Source organism: Tursiops truncatus, chromosome 11, assembly GCF_011762595.2.
Source record: "Tursiops truncatus isolate mTurTru1 chromosome 11, mTurTru1.mat.Y, whole genome shotgun sequence".
Taxonomy (NCBI): Eukaryota; Metazoa; Chordata; class Mammalia; order Artiodactyla; family Delphinidae; genus Tursiops; species Tursiops truncatus.
The window spans coordinates 60,699,200-60,717,005 of record NC_047044.1 but is presented as its reverse complement, the minus strand read 5'-3'; the positions used below and the strand labels follow the sequence as shown (position 1 = coordinate 60,717,005).

The following is a 17,806-nucleotide window of genomic DNA, read 5'->3' as shown; positions in this document are numbered from 1 at the left end:
TCAGATCATGCCATTTCTAAGCTCATATGCCTCTGGTGGTTTCCCATCCCACTCAGAGTAAATGCCATACAGGACTCTACCTAGTCTGCTCTCCTCTTTCGCTGACCTCACTTCCCTCTATCCATCTTACTGCTCACCCTGCTCCAGCCACCCTGGCCTCCTGTGTGTCCATCAGACAGGCAGGAAAACTCCTACTCAGAGACCTTCCCATTTGCTGCTGTTGTTGTTGTTGTTGTTGTTGTTTTTTCTGCTGGGAACTCTTTTCCTGCAAATGGCTACATGGCCGGGTCCCTCAACTCTTCCAGTTCTTTGCTCATGGGTCGCCCCCTCCTTAAAGCCCCCTCCCCTGTGTACTCTCTATTCCCCCTCCCCGCTTCCTCTTCTCCTTAGCAGTGCTTACAGTCTGAGGTCCTTTCCTGCATGGGTTTGCCTGTTTATCACCTGTCTTCCCAGGCTGGAATATAAGCTCCAGGAGGCAGGCACTGTTGTGTGTTTTTTTCCTCCTCTGTGTCTCCTGCTTAGGATAGCGGGGACATGTGGGAGGCATGCTATATGGTTTTGTTGAATGAATGAAGACACCGCAAAGATTAAAAGCAGGAGGAAAAAGGGAGAAAGGACAGGGGGTGAAAGAAGAGGAATTTGGGCATTTGGCTTTGTAAGTATTTCAGGAAGAGGAGACTCTAGTCTCCAAAATGGACAGGAATGACCCTGAGGAGGATGGTGCAGAAATCCAAGAGCTCAGTTTGCCCTCCAGCTCCAGCCTCTTGGGGTGTGAGCCTGGCTGCTTGGAGGAAAGGGCATCCCCCTCCACTGAGGCCAGGCAAGGGGATCCAGGTGACTGGGAAGGGGATGGGGGACCCCTGTGGAGGAGAAAAGGGGAGAGGAGCAGGAGGGATGGCATAGAGGACACCAGTGAGTGTGCCAGGCCGGGAACAGAAGACTTGACACAGCCCTTGGAGTCAAATAGAACTGGGTTCAGTCCCAATTTTGCCATCAGTCAGCAGTGTGACCTTGGGCAGTGGCATGGGAAGGGCACGGTAGTGGCACACCCTGGATGCAGGCAGTCAGGGGTGCGTGTCTGTAGAGAACTTAAAAACAACAATACACCCAACTAAAAGTCTGCTTGCCTTTTATTATCACTGTGCAACATTCGCCCTCCATGGTATACAAATGAGCTGGGGAAATTGTTTAACCTCCCTAAGCCTCAGGTTCTTCATCTGTAAAATGGAATTATACCTACTGCACAGTATGTGCGGGTTACATGTGAAAATGTTTGGGGTGTATGCTGTGTGGAGCCTGGTGTGGTTATTGTCATCCATTTCTTTCCCCCCTCCGTCCCCCTCTTTTTCTCTCTGCCCCCTTCCCCTCTCTTTTGCACAATCCTCCTTTCACTGGTAAGCCGTCATTTCTGTTCCCGTCCAGCACCCCACCTGCTTCCCACTCCAGTGGCTGTGGCATCATTACCCCACCAGCCATTCCCGGGGCTGTCCTGTGGTTCAGCTTCCTTCAACCTTAACAGCCCAGGCGGGGTGGCAGTAATTGAGACCAGTCACGCATAACCCCTTTTCTGAGATGGGCTGTTGCCATCAGCAGTTTATACTTCTGAGGCATTATTTCATCAGACAATGCAAAACACAGTCCTCAGCAGGTGGGGAGAGGGGAGTTGTCCTGGAAACTCCGGGCTGGGGCTTTTGCTGCTCTGACAGTTTCTGCTTCCTGTTGGGAGCTGGTCTGGATGTAATCCTGAGATCTGCTGGCTGAGCTAGTGTAGGCAGTTTGCTGGCTCATCTCGATGCTAACTGCCTGGGGCGGAGGGGGAACTGCTGATGAGGGCTTGGCAGGGAGGAGGGGTTGGGAGGGGAAGGGGCCATCCTGATTGGCTGAGCAGAGCCTGTGAACCCTGGGTGCACAGTGACTGCACTGTGTGTGTGTGTGTGTGTGTGTGTGTGTGTGTGTGTGAGAGATTGTGTGTGTGTGCGCGCATGCCTGTGGGAGCGGTGGAGGGTGACAGGGAAATCCAGATGGTGAGAAGGCTTTGCTAAAGCCATCTTCTTCAGATGTTTCCGTTTTGCCTAGGGACAAGTTTGCACAGGAGAGAGGCACTCACCGGGAGGTGTTCACGCTGAGACCTGCCCTGGTGGGAAGGGAAGCTCAGGGGTCCCCCAGCAGAAGGAGGGGGGCGATGAGGAGAGAGCCCTCTGCCCTGTCAGACTAGTGATGTTTGGATAGAATCTAAACACCTCCGAGGAGAGTCAAAGCACCCCTCTTGCTTGAGCCCGTCCCCACCCTTTCAGGCAGAATGACTTTTTTCAGGTTTAGCCCAAATTCTTCACTTGCCCACAGTTATCACCTGTCAGGGTGAAATGTGACAGGTGACCTGCTCGCAGGCGTGCAGGTCGGTTTGCTTCAACAAACCTTTATTGGGTGTGATGTGAGCCGACATCAAGATTAGGTGCTGGGATGCTTGCTGGGTGCAGCCCTCTTCCTTTTACCAGACTCAGTGATCCTAAGTTCCCCTTCTCTGCCCCCAGTTCCATTTCTGCAGCCATTTCCCCCAATCCGAGCCCCAAGGGGAGAGAGGCAGTAGTGGGTCCACCTGGGGCCGCTGATGGGACTTGGATGAGCAAGGGATCCTGGGGGACCCAGGGGAAGGGCAGAGGGCATCTGAGGGAGGGCACAGTGGGGCAAGGAAGGCTCTCCTAGAGAGAAGAGGGACAAGAAATGGGAGACATTCAGGGGGACAGACACAAAAACAAGGGGCTTCATTCAGGGTCCTCCCACCTGCCCCAGGCCTCTTTGGGCTGTTCCCCACCTGTCCTCACGGGGGCACTCTGGGAAGGGCTGGGATTTGGATTCCCGAGGCCGAGTGGAATGCAGGGAGGCTCTGGCTTCCAGCAGTCAGCTCCCCCTTCCTTCCGAGGGCAGGGCGGGGCCTGATCCTCCCTATAGGTGCAGGGTGGGTCCTGGGAGAAACTCAGATGTTTGCCCAGGTAATGGAGGTGAACCGCCCAGGGAACTACCGGGAGGCACTTTTGTCCTGCCTGCCTAGAGTCACCTCCTCCCTGGAGAGAGGGGGAGAAGGGGGGCATGGCTGCACAGCACTGAGGGGGATGCGCCGGGGCCTGTAGCTCGTGTCCAGGACTGAGCTGGGGTGCCCTCACTACTGGGATGAGTCTGCCTAGTGGACGGTTCCAGACAAGTCTCCCTTCCCCTGGGGCCTGGGCCACTCTAGGATGGGAATTCCCAAAGGGATGGTCGCCAGGCTCAAGCCCACCTCATTGTGAGGGTGGGGGAATCTTCTCTCCTCCTCCTCCTTTACTCCACTGGGGTGCCTCCTGGGCCTTGGGTAGTCATCTTTGGGACAGAGGTGGGTGGCCTGTTGTCATCTCTGTTTCTGCTGACTGCAGGCCGAGCATTCCTGTAGTTTTCAGAGCTTTGAGTGCTTAATCAGCAAGGAGCTTAGCTGGCTCTAGGGCCAGATCCAGAGTGACAGGGCTTCAAGTGGGAATGGAGGCCATGAGGCCCCCGTTGTCCCATCCCCTCCTTCCCGGGTGTGGATGTGCATCCCTAAAGCCACCGGCCCTCACCCGTCTGACGCCGCACACTCTGGTTCACGGCTGCTGATCCCTCAGCCTGGAGCCCCTGCTGGGCTTCCTTGCTTCCCCTCAGTCCTGCTGGCCTTTGGGATCCAGCTTGCCTGCCCCCTCCCCTGGGGATCTTTCCGAGGCCCGTGACCAGGGTAGGACCCTCAGTTATGTCCTCCTTCACAACAAGCCTGACATCTGTAATTTCCTGTTCCAGGTCTGTACTCTCAGGTAGGCTGTAAACCCCAGGGGCATGGATTGGGGCCAGGGCCCCATTTTTTAAAAATAGCTTTATTAAGATATAATTCACATATCATATAATTCGCTCATGGAAAATTACAATTCAGCGGTTTTAGTATATTCCCAGATAAGTGCAACCGTCACTCCAGTCCCTTTTAGAATGTTCTCATCGCCTCAAAAGAAACCTTTGGCTGTCCCCGCCACCCCATCTCCTCTTCCCTCCAGCCCACTAGGCAGCCACAGATCTGCTTTCTGTCTCTGTAGATTGCCCTAATCTGGAATTTCATATGAATGGAATCATAGAATATGTGGTCTCTGTGTCTGGCTTCTTTTCTCTCCCTCATGTTTTCAAGGTTCATCCATGTTGGAGCACGTATTAGTACTTCACTCCTTTTTATGGCCAAATAACATTTCATTGTATGGAGAGACCAAATTTTGATTATCCATTCATCCACTGATGGACATTTTGGTTGTTTCCACCTCTTGGCTCTTGTGAATAGTGATGCCATGAACATTCACGTACGAGTTTTTGTGTGGACATGTTTTCATTTCTCTTGGGTATCTACCTAGGAGTGGAATTGCTGGGTCACATGGTAACTCTGTGTTTAACATTTTGAAGAACTGCTGGACTGTTTTCCAAAGTGGCTGCACCAGTTTATGGTCCCTACCATGGGCTCTAGGAACTGTGTCTACTGTCCCTCCTGGTAGGTCAGCCCTGACTGGGGCTGCCTTGTTCACCACAGAGACACCAGCCCCTGGGTGGTCTGACCCATGACAGGTGCTTGATAAATATTATATTGAGTGAATGAAAAAGCAAGTGGGTGGGTTCTTTTTAATATGCTGCCCATAAGTCAGTAACCCTTGTCCGTTCAGACCCTGTCCTCATAACCTTCTCTGTGAGCTTCTCTCTGATCTCCTTGCCTGGCATAATCACAAGTTGCTTCTCCTTGTCGTTTCCATTCTCTCTGGCTGTCACTGCTCATGACTCCTCTGTGAGGCTGAGAGTCACTCTAGGTTTCCGAGCATGTTGTAGTCACCTCTGTATCACCAGCTTCTAATGCAGGGCTTGGCACAGAAGAGATGCCCTACACGGGGCTGTGGGGGAAGAGGAGATGCACCCCAGTGCTCAGGAGAGGGGAGCCACAAGGGGACATCTGTAGTGGGGGGATTGTTACAGGGGATCAGTGAGGCAACAGGGAGGGTATCAGGGTCAGGCAGAGGGTGGAACCGCTGCCACCAAGTCTCATTTCCAGGTCTTGGGGCTCCCAAGAGGGAGAGGAGGCTAGGGGGTGCCCCGCCCTAGCCAGTCTGCTGCCTATCTTCCCTGCTTTCCCCAGGTCTGCACCTGCCCTGCCTGGGGACCTGGCTGGGGAGGCAGAGCCCAGGCTTTGAGGCTGCCGAGTACAGACATGACAGACTTTCTCTAGGACGTATGCAGGGGACCATGTGGTGAGGAGGTCTGTGGGGAATAGGGCTGTGGTTTTTAACGTGGCAGGTGACTTGCAAACTATTGGGGTGTGATGTGCAGGTTTTAAGGGGAATTTGTATGGCTCCGCACTCACTCCACAGGCCACTTGCCAATCATTCATATGTAGTTTTCCCTTTTGTATAATAACCTCTCTTTCCACTCCCAACCCCGCACTCCGCACCAGCCCCCAGTTCCCCAAAGCTGCCCATCAGTTCCCCTTCAGCCTCATTGCCCTCCACAGAGCAGGGCCAATACTCCTGATTCTCGTAGCCTGGGAACAGTCAGTTGATTGGCAATAGACAAGCCCAGAGGCTCATGGCAGAGACGTGGATTCCTGGGTGGGCAGGGCTTCTGCAGATGCAGCACAATTCGGGAGGAGGGGTTGTGCTCTGGGGAGGTGGGGTCAGCTCAGCCCCTCCCCTCCCCTCGCAGCCCCTGAGTCAGGGCCTCCAAGTGTGCTGAGGCAGCCCCGTATCGCTGCAGCCAGGAGAGCACATTCATATCCGACCCAAAGCAAGAGGAACTCAAAGGAGAGGGAGCAGGGCAGGGCTGGCTACGTGCAGAGGGTAGGGGCGGGGCTGATTCCATTGTCCCTTTGTTCAGTAAACACTCCATGTCCCCTTGCCTTTGTGCTAGGCATTTCTTAGCCGTCAGCTGCCACTGTGAGCTCAGGAAAAAATGTATTTTTATAGCGCCAGTTCAACACACCTGAGCAGGTAACTCTACTGCCCAAAGACCACCTCTTGATTCTGTGTGCTAACTGAGAAGAGCATGGACAGGTCCCGAGCGAAGCTGAAATCCTGGCACCTGGCTTGGGAATTTGGAATGGGATTTGGGGGTATTTTGATATTTGTAATAGTGCGTGGATTAGGTGGGTGTTAAAAGTTCACTTTTTAGGCGCATGACAGACCGAGGTAAGAGAGGAGGGGAATGTCCCGGGGTCGGGGGAGGCTGGCTTTGTGGGGAAGGTTCCATGGGACGATCCACAAAGCAGAGCTGTGATGTGCCCATTTGGCCTTCTCATGGGGAAGAGAAGTGTTTGGGGGCCATTGCCATTCTCTTGGCCGCACTAGAGCCTGACTGTCAGTGGTCCAGATATACGGCGGATGCATTTTCGTTCTTTGCGTCCCACCCCCACCCCAGGACCTAGCGCGGGGTCTGCACACAGCTAAGTGAAAGGTGACTCTTGAAGATACCTGACGGGCGGCTCACGGAGAAAACCCAAGGGAAAACTTCGATCAGTATAGGAAGGTGGGATTTTGGAGCAGCCTTGTCTTCAACCCTGGTGGCAGGGGGACAACATCCAGGCTGGGGGCTGGTGCCCCGTCCCCTGGGCTTCTAGCCTCTGGGGCTGTACTAACACTTGTGGCAGGAGGAGCCACCCCCAGCCCCTAGCTTCATGCTGGAGCTCCACCTGCTTCCACAGCCCGGTAGCCCCTGGGGCTCACAGGGGATGAAGATTTCTCCGTACCCATGATGCTGCAGCCCCCGCTGCTCTTGAGGACGCTGGTGTCCCCTGCACAGTACACGGGTGTGCTGACCACACTTGGCTCGTAGAGGATGTGCCTTTGGAGCTGTTCACAGCTGCGGGAACAGGAAAGGATACTCAGGGCCCTGCCCTGAAACATCTCGGCCAGGCCAGGCCCCCACCTGCTGCAGCTCACTTCCAAGGACATTCCCATCCCAGCTACCAACTTCCATGTCTCTCACTCTGGCCACATAAAGTGCTTAGCAGTTCCCCACGTGTCTCTCCTCTTGCCCCAGAGCCGTATCTTCTGCTTCACCCTCTCTGTTTCTATTTGTCTGAGCCTACCTCAAATCCTCTTTCTCCAGAAAAGCATCCCCTTGTCTATATGGTTCCTTGCAGCTTCTGGGCCCTGAAGCACTGGGACCACGCTGCATGTCTGCCCCTGATTCTCACTCCCATAGACTTGGGTAGGTCTGAGGGAGAGCCTTTCCATCTTCCAGGAGCTCCAGGCAAATAGAACTCTTCCTTTGGGGTGGGGGAAGCACGCTGAGGTTTGGGCAGGGGCCAGTGTGGTCTATTATGGGTCGATCAGCTCCCAAGACCCCAGAACCGCTGGGGAGGGCTCATCTACTCACAGATATTCACGGGCCCAACACCTTCATGCAGCCTGGGGGTGGGAGGCAAAGGAGACACAAGGGAACTGCATCAGAGAATGAGGCCAAGAGGCACGCGGCACCCCACCGCTTCTGCCTGCTCCATGGACCCTGTCAGCGAGGAGGGCCTGTGGTCTGCGTGCTGTTTTAGATTTTCCACGACTGTGGGATGGGCAATGGCAGCAACAGCAGGCAGAGGGCAGGAGAACAGACATACCTGGTGTCCATCCTTGACTGAGCCGTGCTCCTCGCCCTCCAGCAGGCGCCTGTAGGTGGCGATCTCGATGTCCAGGCCCAGCTTGGAGTTCATCACCTCCTGGAACTCCTTGAGCAGGCAGGCCATGTCCTGCTTGGCCTTCTTCAGGGCCTCCTCCAGCCCAGCCAGCTTGCACTTGGCGTCGTTGAGGGCCGCCTCGCCCTGCTGCTCCGCCTCGGGCATGGCGCACCCTCCAGTTTGCAGCGCTGGGAGGAGAGGGCACAGAAAGGCATTACGGGGCGCCCTGGAGCCCTGGGCTGACTCTTAGAAGAACAGAGAACACGGTCGTTGTGAGGCAATTAGAAACAATATATATTGGTCTCTTCCCCCAGTTTCTGGACAGAACGCCCCCAAACCTTGTAATTTCCTAAGTGATAAGCACACTAAGATCATCCTTTGTTCTAACGTTTGGTCTTTGACCCTGGTTTCTGACACAGAGTCCCTAAACCCCTTAGAACTTCCTGGGTATTGGCAATGTCTTTTGTTTAATTAAGGTGGCTCTAGGTAGGCTCCTGGATGGGGGCTGGTCACCAGAAAGACCAAGCCATGATTAGAAGCTGGGAATTTTCAGCCCACCCCGCAAATCTCCCGAGAGGGGAGAGAGGCTGGGAACGGAGGTAATAATTGATCATGCCTAGGAGAGGAAGCCTCCATAAAATCCCAACAGTAGAGGATTCAGAGAGCCTCCAGGCTGGTGACCAGGCGGAGATGTGGAGAGAATGGCACGCCTGGAGAGGGCAGGAAGCTCCACACCCCTCCCACATACCTTGCCTTATCCATCTCTTCCACCTGGGTGTTCATCCGTATCCCTCATCATATGCTTTTATAATAAAGCAGTAGATGTAAAGGAATCTATTTTCCTGAGTTCTGTGAGCAACTCCAGCAAATTAATCGAACCTGAGGAGGGGGGTCATGGAGACCTCCAATATATAGCCGATTGCTCAGAAACACAACCTGGACTTGTGATTAGCATCTGAACTGGGGGCAGCCTTGTGGGACTTGGGGGGCAGTCCCTAACCTGTGGGATCTGATGCTATCTCCAGGTAGGTAGTGTCAGAAGTGCGTTAAGTTGTAGAACACCCAGCTGGTGTTGCAGAACTGGTTAGTATGGAAACACCCTTCCCCCATATCTGGTATCAGAAAGTGCTGTGAATGTGATAGTGGGAGGGTAAAGGAGGGACACAGGAGGAAGAGTGAGTTTTTCCTACAGTCATGATTATGTGTCAGATTCAAATCTGCTGTGGGTTTCATCCTAGGATTGCGACATCTGGTTCCTCTGGGGGATGGGGACCAGTTCTCTTGTCTATAACACCTCAAGGAGATCTGTGAGTTTCCTCTAGATAAGCCAAACAATTTCTTTGTGACTAATAGATTTTAAGTGTCTGCCTGGTCTTCACTAGCCTAGGAGAAGAGAGTGAGTCTGAGTTTATGAACTCTGCGGGGTCACCTTGAATTTCAGGATCATAGAATTAGAGTCTTTGGTTGGAAGGGGCCTTGGAGAACATCTTTTCTATACTCCCATCTAGTGAAGAATCCTTGCTATTCCATCTTGATGCAGTAGGTTGCCTAGCTTCTGTTGGGGGCCTCACTGTTTCCTGAGCCTGCTCATCCTGCTGTGGGTCAGCTCTTCTGTAGAAAGGGCTCGCTCCCTCTCGTGGGAAACAGCGCAAGTTTATTCCCTCCTCGACTGGGCCCCCAGGGAGGATGGACTCCCCCATCACGACCAAGACCAGATGGCGGGTTACCCTGTGATGGCCTCATCTGGGCTTTGACATTCTCAATGTCTTGCTGCAACCACTGAATCAGCTTGTTTATTTCCAGAATCTCGTTCTTGCAGTTGTGGAGGTTGTCACAGTGGGTCCCGGCTGTCAGCCGCAGCTCCTCATACTACCACACAGGGAGGTCAGAACCTGGGCACCCACACTGTTGTCCCTCCCAGCCCCCTTTCCCACTGTCCCCCGTGTCTCCTCTCCTAACTTCCTGGGTCAGGTGCTTTTGGATTCTTATACTTGTTCTGTTCCCCATCCCCTATCCATTTCTGGTCCTTTTCTGGGCTATTCCTTATTCCTTTCTCATATTCCAGCCCTGAATCTTTAGGCTTATTAAATTCTCCTCTAAGCTCCAAACTCCCCTCCTCTCTGTTTAGTGATTCTGTGTCTTGTCCTTTTCTCTCCGCCCTGGGATTTCCCTCCTTTTTTTCTCCATCCCTGCTCTGGACCTTGGAAAGAGATTCTGTGCTCAGCCTGGGGTACGTAACAGACCAAGGACTGAGGACACAGCACATCTGCCCCCACCAGGGTGAATATGTTTGTATATTCTCCTTCAAAACAATTGAAAACAAAATGCAATATTATTTCCGATCTTGGTTTAACACTTTTTTATTAAACTTTTGTACATTGAATCTGATTTCTGAATAGCGTGTTATAGATTACATTAATAGATTAAACATTTAGCCAACTTTGTATTTTCTGCACATAATGGATGGGAGCGTTTTGCATAGAAAATGCAAAACAAGATAAGCGCAAGTCACTCTCTTTGGTTATTGTGAAAAAGCCTGTAGTTGCCCGATCAATACCCATTCTCCTCTTCTTCAAACAGAAGCCCAGATAAGAGAATATTTCTCAGCTTTCTCATCAACGAGGTGCACGGCCGTTGCTGGGTAGGGCTTCTAGGAAAGCTGTTTAAAGTCAGAGATGATTCAGTTGTCATGTTCCTTTTGCCCTCTCTTCTTCTGCCTGCTTGGAATGAACATGTGAGATTGGTGGTGTCGCAGCCATCTTGGGACATGGGGCAACCATGAGGATTAAAGCACTATGCTAAGAATGACAGAAAAGAAAGCTAGAAGGAGCCTGTGTTCCTGATGGTGACACAGAACCCCAGAGTCATCTGTGGGCAGTCTACTTCTTTACTTTCAAATTATTTGAGAAAAAAGTAAAAATCAAATTTGTTTCAACTGTCATTATTATTATTGATTTCTGATCCTCATGGCTAAATACAATTTTTAAATAATAGAGTTATCTTTCTGGTTCTAACTTAGGAGGATAGGAAACTGTGGTTATCTTTCCTGAGCCCACCTGACTGATGAATGGCCCGGGAGAGCAACTGGAGGAGGGGCCGGCCAGAGCAAAACCTGGCCATGGGTGAGCCACAGACTGAGTCACAGGGAGCTGACGCCAGGCCGGGGTTTGATACCTTGATCACCATGATCTCCAGAAAAAGGGTAGAGCATTGCTTGGGACACTCCCTGGAGATTGGTGCCCATTGCCTTCAGAAAAAAGTCCAAAGGCCTCAGTGCAGCTCTGCAGATCTGCTGTGATCTGGCCCTGTGTCTCCAGCTGCATTTCTTTCATGGTGCTTCCTTTCATGCCTCACCTCAGCCAGACGTCCTTTCCCCCATGCTTATGGAAATCATACTTGGCCTTCGAGATCCAGACCACACCCCAGCGCCTCCGCCTTTCCAGACACAATTTGTTACTTGCATCATCATCCTATTCCCTTGGCCTGCAGCTTGACCTTAGCGGTCACTTCATGCTATCTCGTATCTCAGTTTGGCTGGTTACACGTTTCTCTCCCGTGGACTGTAATTTCCTTGAGGATGGGGATGCTGTGACTCTTAGTATCCTCATGGTTCCACACACCCCAGTAAGGCCCTCCTTCCCTGGCCACCCTGTTGCAAACCGTATTCACACCACACTCCCTACGCTTCACCCTGATTTATTTTCTCCATAACACGTGTCCATCTAACATACATCCACTGTACTTATTCGTCTTGCCTGTCCCGCCCCTGCCCCTGCCTCCGGAATGAAAGTGACACGAAGGCAGGGATTGTTTGTGCTGTTCCCTGCTGGACCTCCAGCACCTAGAACGGTGCTTGGCAAACGACGGATGCTCAATAAATGAATGAATGAATGAGTGAATAATAATGGTGCCTTTCACAGATAAGGTGGGCAAGACTGAGATGATAATATTTGTTAAATCAAATTGCCCTCAGGGACACCAACTGCCCTCCCAGCAAGGCCCTAATTACCTAAGTCTGGGGCCACCTGAATCACGGTTTCTGCTCCGCTATTAGTAACCACCCCATGCCATTAGCCTCCTCCCATGCCCGGAAGCCCAGAGTCCTCTTTGTCATCCTTGCCAGTTAGCATTCCTTGCCACACCAGGGCCTGGGTGTGGCATGGCCCTCAGTCTCTCCTCACCCGCTTCCTGGGGGATAGTGGGCCTGGGGTCCCCCGGGCCCTGCCTGGGCCTCCCCCGGCTCTGGTACCAGGCCTCTGCTTGCGCTTTGCTGCGGCTGGCGATTTTGTCGTACTGGGCTTCGATCTGGGAAACGATGCCGCCCGCCTGCAGCTCCTGGCTTTTGTCCACCTTCACAATGATGGAGGTCTCTGAGATCTGAGACTGCAGCAGGCTGATCTCCTGGGTGTGGGGACCCTGGGAGATTGGCCCCTGGCTGACCACCTGTGGGCAGCATGGCTGCAGGTACCTCCTCATATAAGCTTTTCAGGAAGTCGATCTCCTGGACCAGACCTCCACATTGTTCTCCAGGTCAGCCTTTATCAGGAAGGCTGTGTCCATATCCTGCAGCCAGAGAAGTGACAGTCGTAACCTGGGGCCACCCCTCTGCCAGCTGGGCCACGAGGCAAGGTGGTAGCAGGTGGCGGGTGTGGGACCCACCTTTCCTCACTTAGGCCTATGTGGAAGGGAAGGGGTGACAAAGCCAAGGATGGAGTGAGGGGTCCCCAGCCCCAGGACCCCGTGCCTGGGCGTGGCATTCTGATGGGGAAGCATCTGAAGACAAAGGGGTTAAAGGAGCCTTGAATGCATTCCTCAGAGCTCCCTATGGACCTCAGGCCAGAAAATACATCGCTATCTATGTGAGGGATCAACAAGATTGATTTTCATCTCTGGGAGTTTGAGTCAGAGTCTTTGTTTTGGCTTTGATTTGGCGTTTGCAACATCTCCAGCTTCTTGGGCAGGTGTAAATACAACCCTTAACATGAGTTGGGAGGTGGAGGCCAGGTCAGTCCCTGTCCTTCTGCAAGGGGCGGGGGAGGCTGGCCTTCCTCTCTCCCAGGGTCTGTGGGGTGGGCGGGCTGCAGGCACATTCGGACACGGTCCAGGGGCTGAGTGTCCCCAGGCCCAGTGGGCCAGCTCAGGGGGCCTTCTCCTTCCCTGGGCCATCCTCCCTCACCTTCTTCAAGGCAACAAACTCATTCTCAGCAGAGGGCTGCAGGGAGAGCTCCTCTTCATATCTGGTGGAATGGGCAGGGGAAAATGTTTTAGTTGGGCTTGTGGGGTTTGGAAGGGAGTTGGTATCAGGCCTGAGGGTAGGAACCTCTGGGGGCAAATCCGTGTCTCACCGACTGAATGCCCTAGGGAGGCACCAGGTCCAGCCCCATCTCTGGACACGTCTGGCTCCTCCATCCACTCAACACAGATGACTTTTATCATTGCTTCTCATTAGCAAGTTTACCTTCCATGCCACTGCCCAGTAGCCTGTTCCTGTGTCGAATCATTCTCTGGGAAGTCCTTCTTAAAGCTACCTTTATTCTATCTTGCTGCTGAGGAAGCTTACGTCATCTAGGCGTTCCCTCTTGGAGGGCAGTGAAGAGTTGGCTGCCTGCTGCTGGCGCAGCTGTCTTTTCTGAGTTGTTCTGAGAGTTGGCTGTAGTCACTGAAATCCCAGCTGACCCCGAGCCCCTCCTCACCAAGAGAGTTCTGAGCCTGGCCTCTGCCTGCAGCTCACTTGCAGAGACAGCAATTACTCACTCTACCAGATCCTCAGAGACAGCCCGCCTATTTCCTCTAGGCCCCCAAGGAGCTCCTCACCCACTCACTGCCCCCGAAGGCAACGGAATCAGGGTCAGGGATTTAGTCTGGCCGAATGACTCACTTTGATGAGTGACATCGATGCATTTAAAGCTTCCCCATGCTTCCTAATGCCTGTCCTTCCGTTTTCCAGCATAACTCTGGTGCTGCGCAGGCTCAGGACACTGAGCCTGCCACCTGGGTTTCAACCCCAGCTCTGTCCTGTGCTAGTCATGTGACTTTGGGTAGGTGACTGGGCCTCTCTGGGCCTCAGTTTCATCATCTGTAGAATGAGGATAACACTGGTCCTGCCTCACAGAGCTGCTGTGTTACAAATATCACACTAGTTAACGTCTGCAAAGCACCACGCCTATGCCTGGCACAGGGTACTGTGTATTTGCTATTATTGTTAAAATACCATCTGGTCTCATCCTTCTCCCATTGCCCCACTTTTAAAATCAAAAGTCCTGGGCTTCCCTGGTGGCGCAGTGGTTGAGAGTCCGCCTGCCGATGCAGGGGACACGGGTTCACGCCCCGGTCTGGGAAGATCCCACATGCTGCGGAGCGGCTGGACCCGTGAGCCATGGCCACTGAGCCTGCGCGTCCGGAGCCTGTGCTCCGCAACGGGAGAGGCCACAACAGTGAGAGGCCCGTGTACCACAAAAAAAAAAAAAAAAAAAAAAGAGTCACGTACCCCAATGTTCACTGCAGCTCTATTTACAATGGCCAGAACATGGAAGGAAACTAAGTGTCCATCGACAGATGAATGGATAAAGAAGATGTGGCACATATATGTAATGGAACATTACTCAGCCATAAAAAGAAATGAAACTGAGTTATTTATAGTGAGGTGGATAGACTTAGAGTCTGTCATACAGAGTGAAGTAAGTCAGAAAGAGAAAAAATACCATATGCTAACACATATATATGGAATCTAAAAAAAAAAAGTTTCTGACAAACCTAGGGGCAGGACAGGAATAAAGACGCAGACGTAGAGAATGGACTTGAGGACAAGGGGAGGGGAAAGGGTAAGCTGGAACGAAATGAGAGAGTAGCAATGACATATATACGCTACCAAATGTAAAACAGATAGCTAGTGGGAAGCAGCTGCATCTCACAGGGAGATCAGCTCAGTGGTTTGTGACCACTTAGAAGGGTGGGATAGGGAGGCTGGGAGGGAAACGCAAGAGGGATGGGATATGGGGATATATGTGTACATATAGCTGATTCACTTTTTTGTACAGCAGAAACTAACACAACATTGTAAAGCATTTATACTCTAATAAAGATGTTAAAAAAAAAGAAAGGTGTGGAATTCGGGGAGGTGGGAGGTGCAGCCGATGGCTCTTCCAAACCCATGCAGAAGGATTACATCAAACCTCCAATTGCCCCCTCTGTGGCCCCTCTCTCACTTGCAAAGAGGTAAGAATGGTGACTTCAAAGACCCTCCTAATACAGCTCTTTTTAACGAACTCAGAACCTCAAACCTTCTCAAAATGAACCCCCTATAGGTGGGGTCCCCTCCAATGCCCCATGTATCCCTGCCACCCTCCAGCGTGCCCACCAGCTCCCCAGACCCCAGCCACATACACTCCAAACGATACAAGAGGATGTCATACTCACAGATGTTAACTGGAGAAACACCCTCTCCGCTCGGCCTGATTGGGGGGGAGGGGGGAGAAGGAAGGTTACTGTGGTGTCCAGCAGCTTACAGCCATTGGAAGTGACGTTTTTGCAATTGTTTTAAATGTATTTAGAAAAACCTGAATTATTTTTTATTGCAGAAGTAATGGAGGTTGAAATTATTTAAATACTAGTAGTATTAAAAATAATAATCTAATGAATGAAATAATGCAGAGTTTGGGGTTCATAGGAGTCAAACCTGTAATCTCAGAAACACATTTTTTGGTGTAAATGAGGTAGACACCTTAAGAAAATTAAAGCTAATCATATGCTACTGTCAGCTGGAAAGGTAGGGCTGTCATAGAACAAGAAGAGCTCTCTTTCAATAATGGACTCTTGTCAGGCACTGAGGCTATTACAGGTGTGGAGAGGAGTCTGAGTCATAAGTGTAACGATAACAATAATAAGTCTATCATTGTAGCAAGTAGAGTAGTTTCGCTTTAGCATCTTGAGGACAGAAGTGGCATTCATTATAAACACAGACAGAACACTAAAAAGGGCTACCTACCTACTACCTACATTATGCCACTTAATTCTCTCAACAACCCCATTAAGTAGGTTTTATTATCTCAGTTTTACAGATGGCGAAATTGAAGATCAGAGAGGTTAATTAACTTGCCCATGATCACAAAGCTGGATTTGAGGTCAGATTCATTTGACTCCAAAGCGCATATCTTTGGCCATTAAACTGAAAGATAGCTAACATTTATTGACCATTTGCTGTGTCCCATGCATTGTCCTAAGAGCTTCATATATAGTCCCTCACTTTGGCCCCCTTAATAACATATAAGATAGAAACTGTGGTTATCCCCATTTTACAGGTGAGGACTGGAGAGATAAAGTAATTGGCCCTTGGTCACACAGCTGGTAACTGGCGAGCACAAAGCTCCCATGGGGCTTTGGGGATCATGTGACCTGGCCTCTTTATTCCATCACTAAAGAAATTGAAGGCTGGGGTTGGGCAGGGGAGGGGATGCTGAGTTTCCTAAGCTTACATAGCTAGTTAGTGGTAGACCTGTCAGCCCAAATCCTAGGACAATTTATTCTCAGTTCATACCACATATCCAGACCCACCGTGTAACCAACTTTCTCCTTTGATAGAAGTTGATTACGGAGATCCAATCAGCTCCTAAATTTCTATGGGGTGCTAAAAGTAGTTACACCTCAAATGTGGGAATCTGCTCATGATTTCCCTGGAAAGAAATTGCACCTGTATTCTTTGTCATAGTCCAATTCCACCTGCGTTTTGCTCCCTTTTCCAGGCAAGGAGGGGCCTGCAGCACCTGAGCCCCTAGGAATGCCCAGGCAGCTGGGATGGAGTTGGTGCATCTGCCCTCACTTGCACTCCTCACCCTCCAGCAGCTTCCTGTAAGTGGCGACCTCCATGTCCAAGGCCAGCTTGATGTTCATGAGCTCCTGTACTCACGCAGCAGCTGTGCCATGTCCTGCTTGGCCTTCTGCAGGGCCTCCTCCAGGTCCACCAGCTTGGCCCGTGCATCCTTGAGGGCCAGTTCTCCGTGCTGTTCCGTGTCGGCGATGGCTGTGTGCAGGCTGGCACACTGTAAGGAAAGGAGGAAGCCGTGAGCCTTACTGCTAACCTCTGGAGATCTGGTGCTTCTTGGGTAGGAGTCCTGTAAGAGTGGCAGAATGACCCGGAAGAAATGAGTGTGTGGGGAGCTCTGGGCCCTGCCAGAATGTACCTGCATCTTGACGTTGTCGATCTCGGCTCTCAGCCTCTGGATCATCCGGTCCATCTCAGAGATCTCTCGTTTGGTGTTGCGGAGATCATCGCCGGGCCGGCCTGCCGTGACCTGCAGCTCCTCATACTGATGCCACCAGAGTAGAGTCAGTCACTCCATCAAACACTGGCAAGGGCACTGTGCACCCAGCCTGGCCCTCGGTGCCCTGAGCGGGCCCATCCATTCACTGATCGTTCGCACATTCCCTCGCTTGTTTCTTGAGCACATCTACTCGCCAGGTGTGTCCTGGGCTCTGGGAATATCATGAAGAGCATAATCAGAGCCCTGCCTACAGTTTTCTGGCAACAGTCAAACCAGCATATTATCGAGTTTATGGTTCCGAACTGAGATGAGTCCCTTAGGAATTGAACTGTGGCTATGGGGGTGTGATAAAGGAATCTGACCTAGATATGGGAGTGGCTGCGGGGATGGGCAGGGAAGTCCTTCAAGAGATGGGGATACTTGAGCCGGGCGCTGAAGGCTGGGAAGGATTGACTTAAGTGACCGGCTTGGGGGAGAATATTCCAGACCGGGAAACAGCCTGTGTGCGAACACCCTGGGATAGGAAAGCGCACGCAGAGCTCTAGGAGTAACAGGTGACTTGGCATTGTCCTTGTGGGGGTGGTTCTTGGTCATGGGGCATACGTCCAGACCAACTGTGACCATGAATTTTGGTGGCCCTCCTGACACAGGTGTTGGGGAAACAGGGAGGAGATGCAGGGGAACGGTGTTGGACGGTGTCCAGACTGTAGAGTACCCCATTCTGAAGACTTTGTAACAGAATCCTCCATCTCAGGTGGCTCTCTGTCTAATAGTGCGTATCCAGGACACACTCATTTAGGAGAAATAAATGCACCCAATGTCCTCCAGCAGCCTGAAGAAAACCCACGCCCTTGCCCAACAG

The 17,806-nt window shown here is 51.9% G+C and overlaps 2 protein-coding genes across 2 annotated transcripts in view; both read right to left on the bottom strand.

The window, feature by feature from the left end:
• Positions 1-3,855: 3,855 nt before the first annotated feature.
• Positions 3,856-17,806, bottom strand: part of LOC109552089 (keratin, type II cuticular Hb2-like) — a 38,329-nt gene continuing 24,378 nt past the window's right edge. Inside the window, 10 exon segments of the mRNA XM_033866654.2 lie at positions 3,856-6,758; positions 6,761-6,856; positions 6,859-6,876; positions 7,396-7,430; positions 7,656-7,860; positions 9,415-9,557; positions 11,925-12,088; positions 12,156-12,199; positions 12,202-12,250; positions 12,864-12,924. Of these exon segments, the coding sequence (XP_033722545.1) occupies positions 6,649-6,758; positions 6,761-6,856; positions 6,859-6,876; positions 7,396-7,430; positions 7,656-7,860; positions 9,415-9,557; positions 11,925-12,088; positions 12,156-12,199; positions 12,202-12,250; positions 12,864-12,924 (925 nt within the window). The 3' untranslated portion in view covers positions 3,856-6,648.
• Positions 12,159-17,089, bottom strand: LOC101323265 (keratin, type II cytoskeletal 75). Its single transcript, XM_033866653.2, has 3 exons — positions 16,864-17,089; positions 16,590-16,722; positions 12,159-15,138 (listed from the first exon to the last, which is right to left on the bottom strand). The coding sequence occupies exons 1-3, from the start codon at positions 16,915-16,917 to the stop codon at positions 14,972-14,974; spliced, it is 354 nt and encodes a 117-aa protein (XP_033722544.1). The 5' UTR covers positions 16,918-17,089; the 3' UTR covers positions 12,159-14,971.

Bases quoted from the DNA above. Each gene is read 5' to 3' on its own strand.
- LOC101323265 (XM_033866653.2), bottom strand. From the start codon at position 16,917: ATGGACCGGATGATCCAGAGGCTGAGAGCCGAGATCGACAACGTCAAG. The intron at 16,723-16,863 runs GTACATTCTGGC...CTTTCCTTACAG, and splicing joins TCGACAACGTCAAGATGCAG to TGTGCCAGCCTGCACACAGC. The intron at 15,139-16,589 runs GTGAGTACAGGA...CCCCCCAATCAG, and splicing joins GGACATGGCACAGCTGCTGC to GCCGAGCGGAGAGGGTGTTT.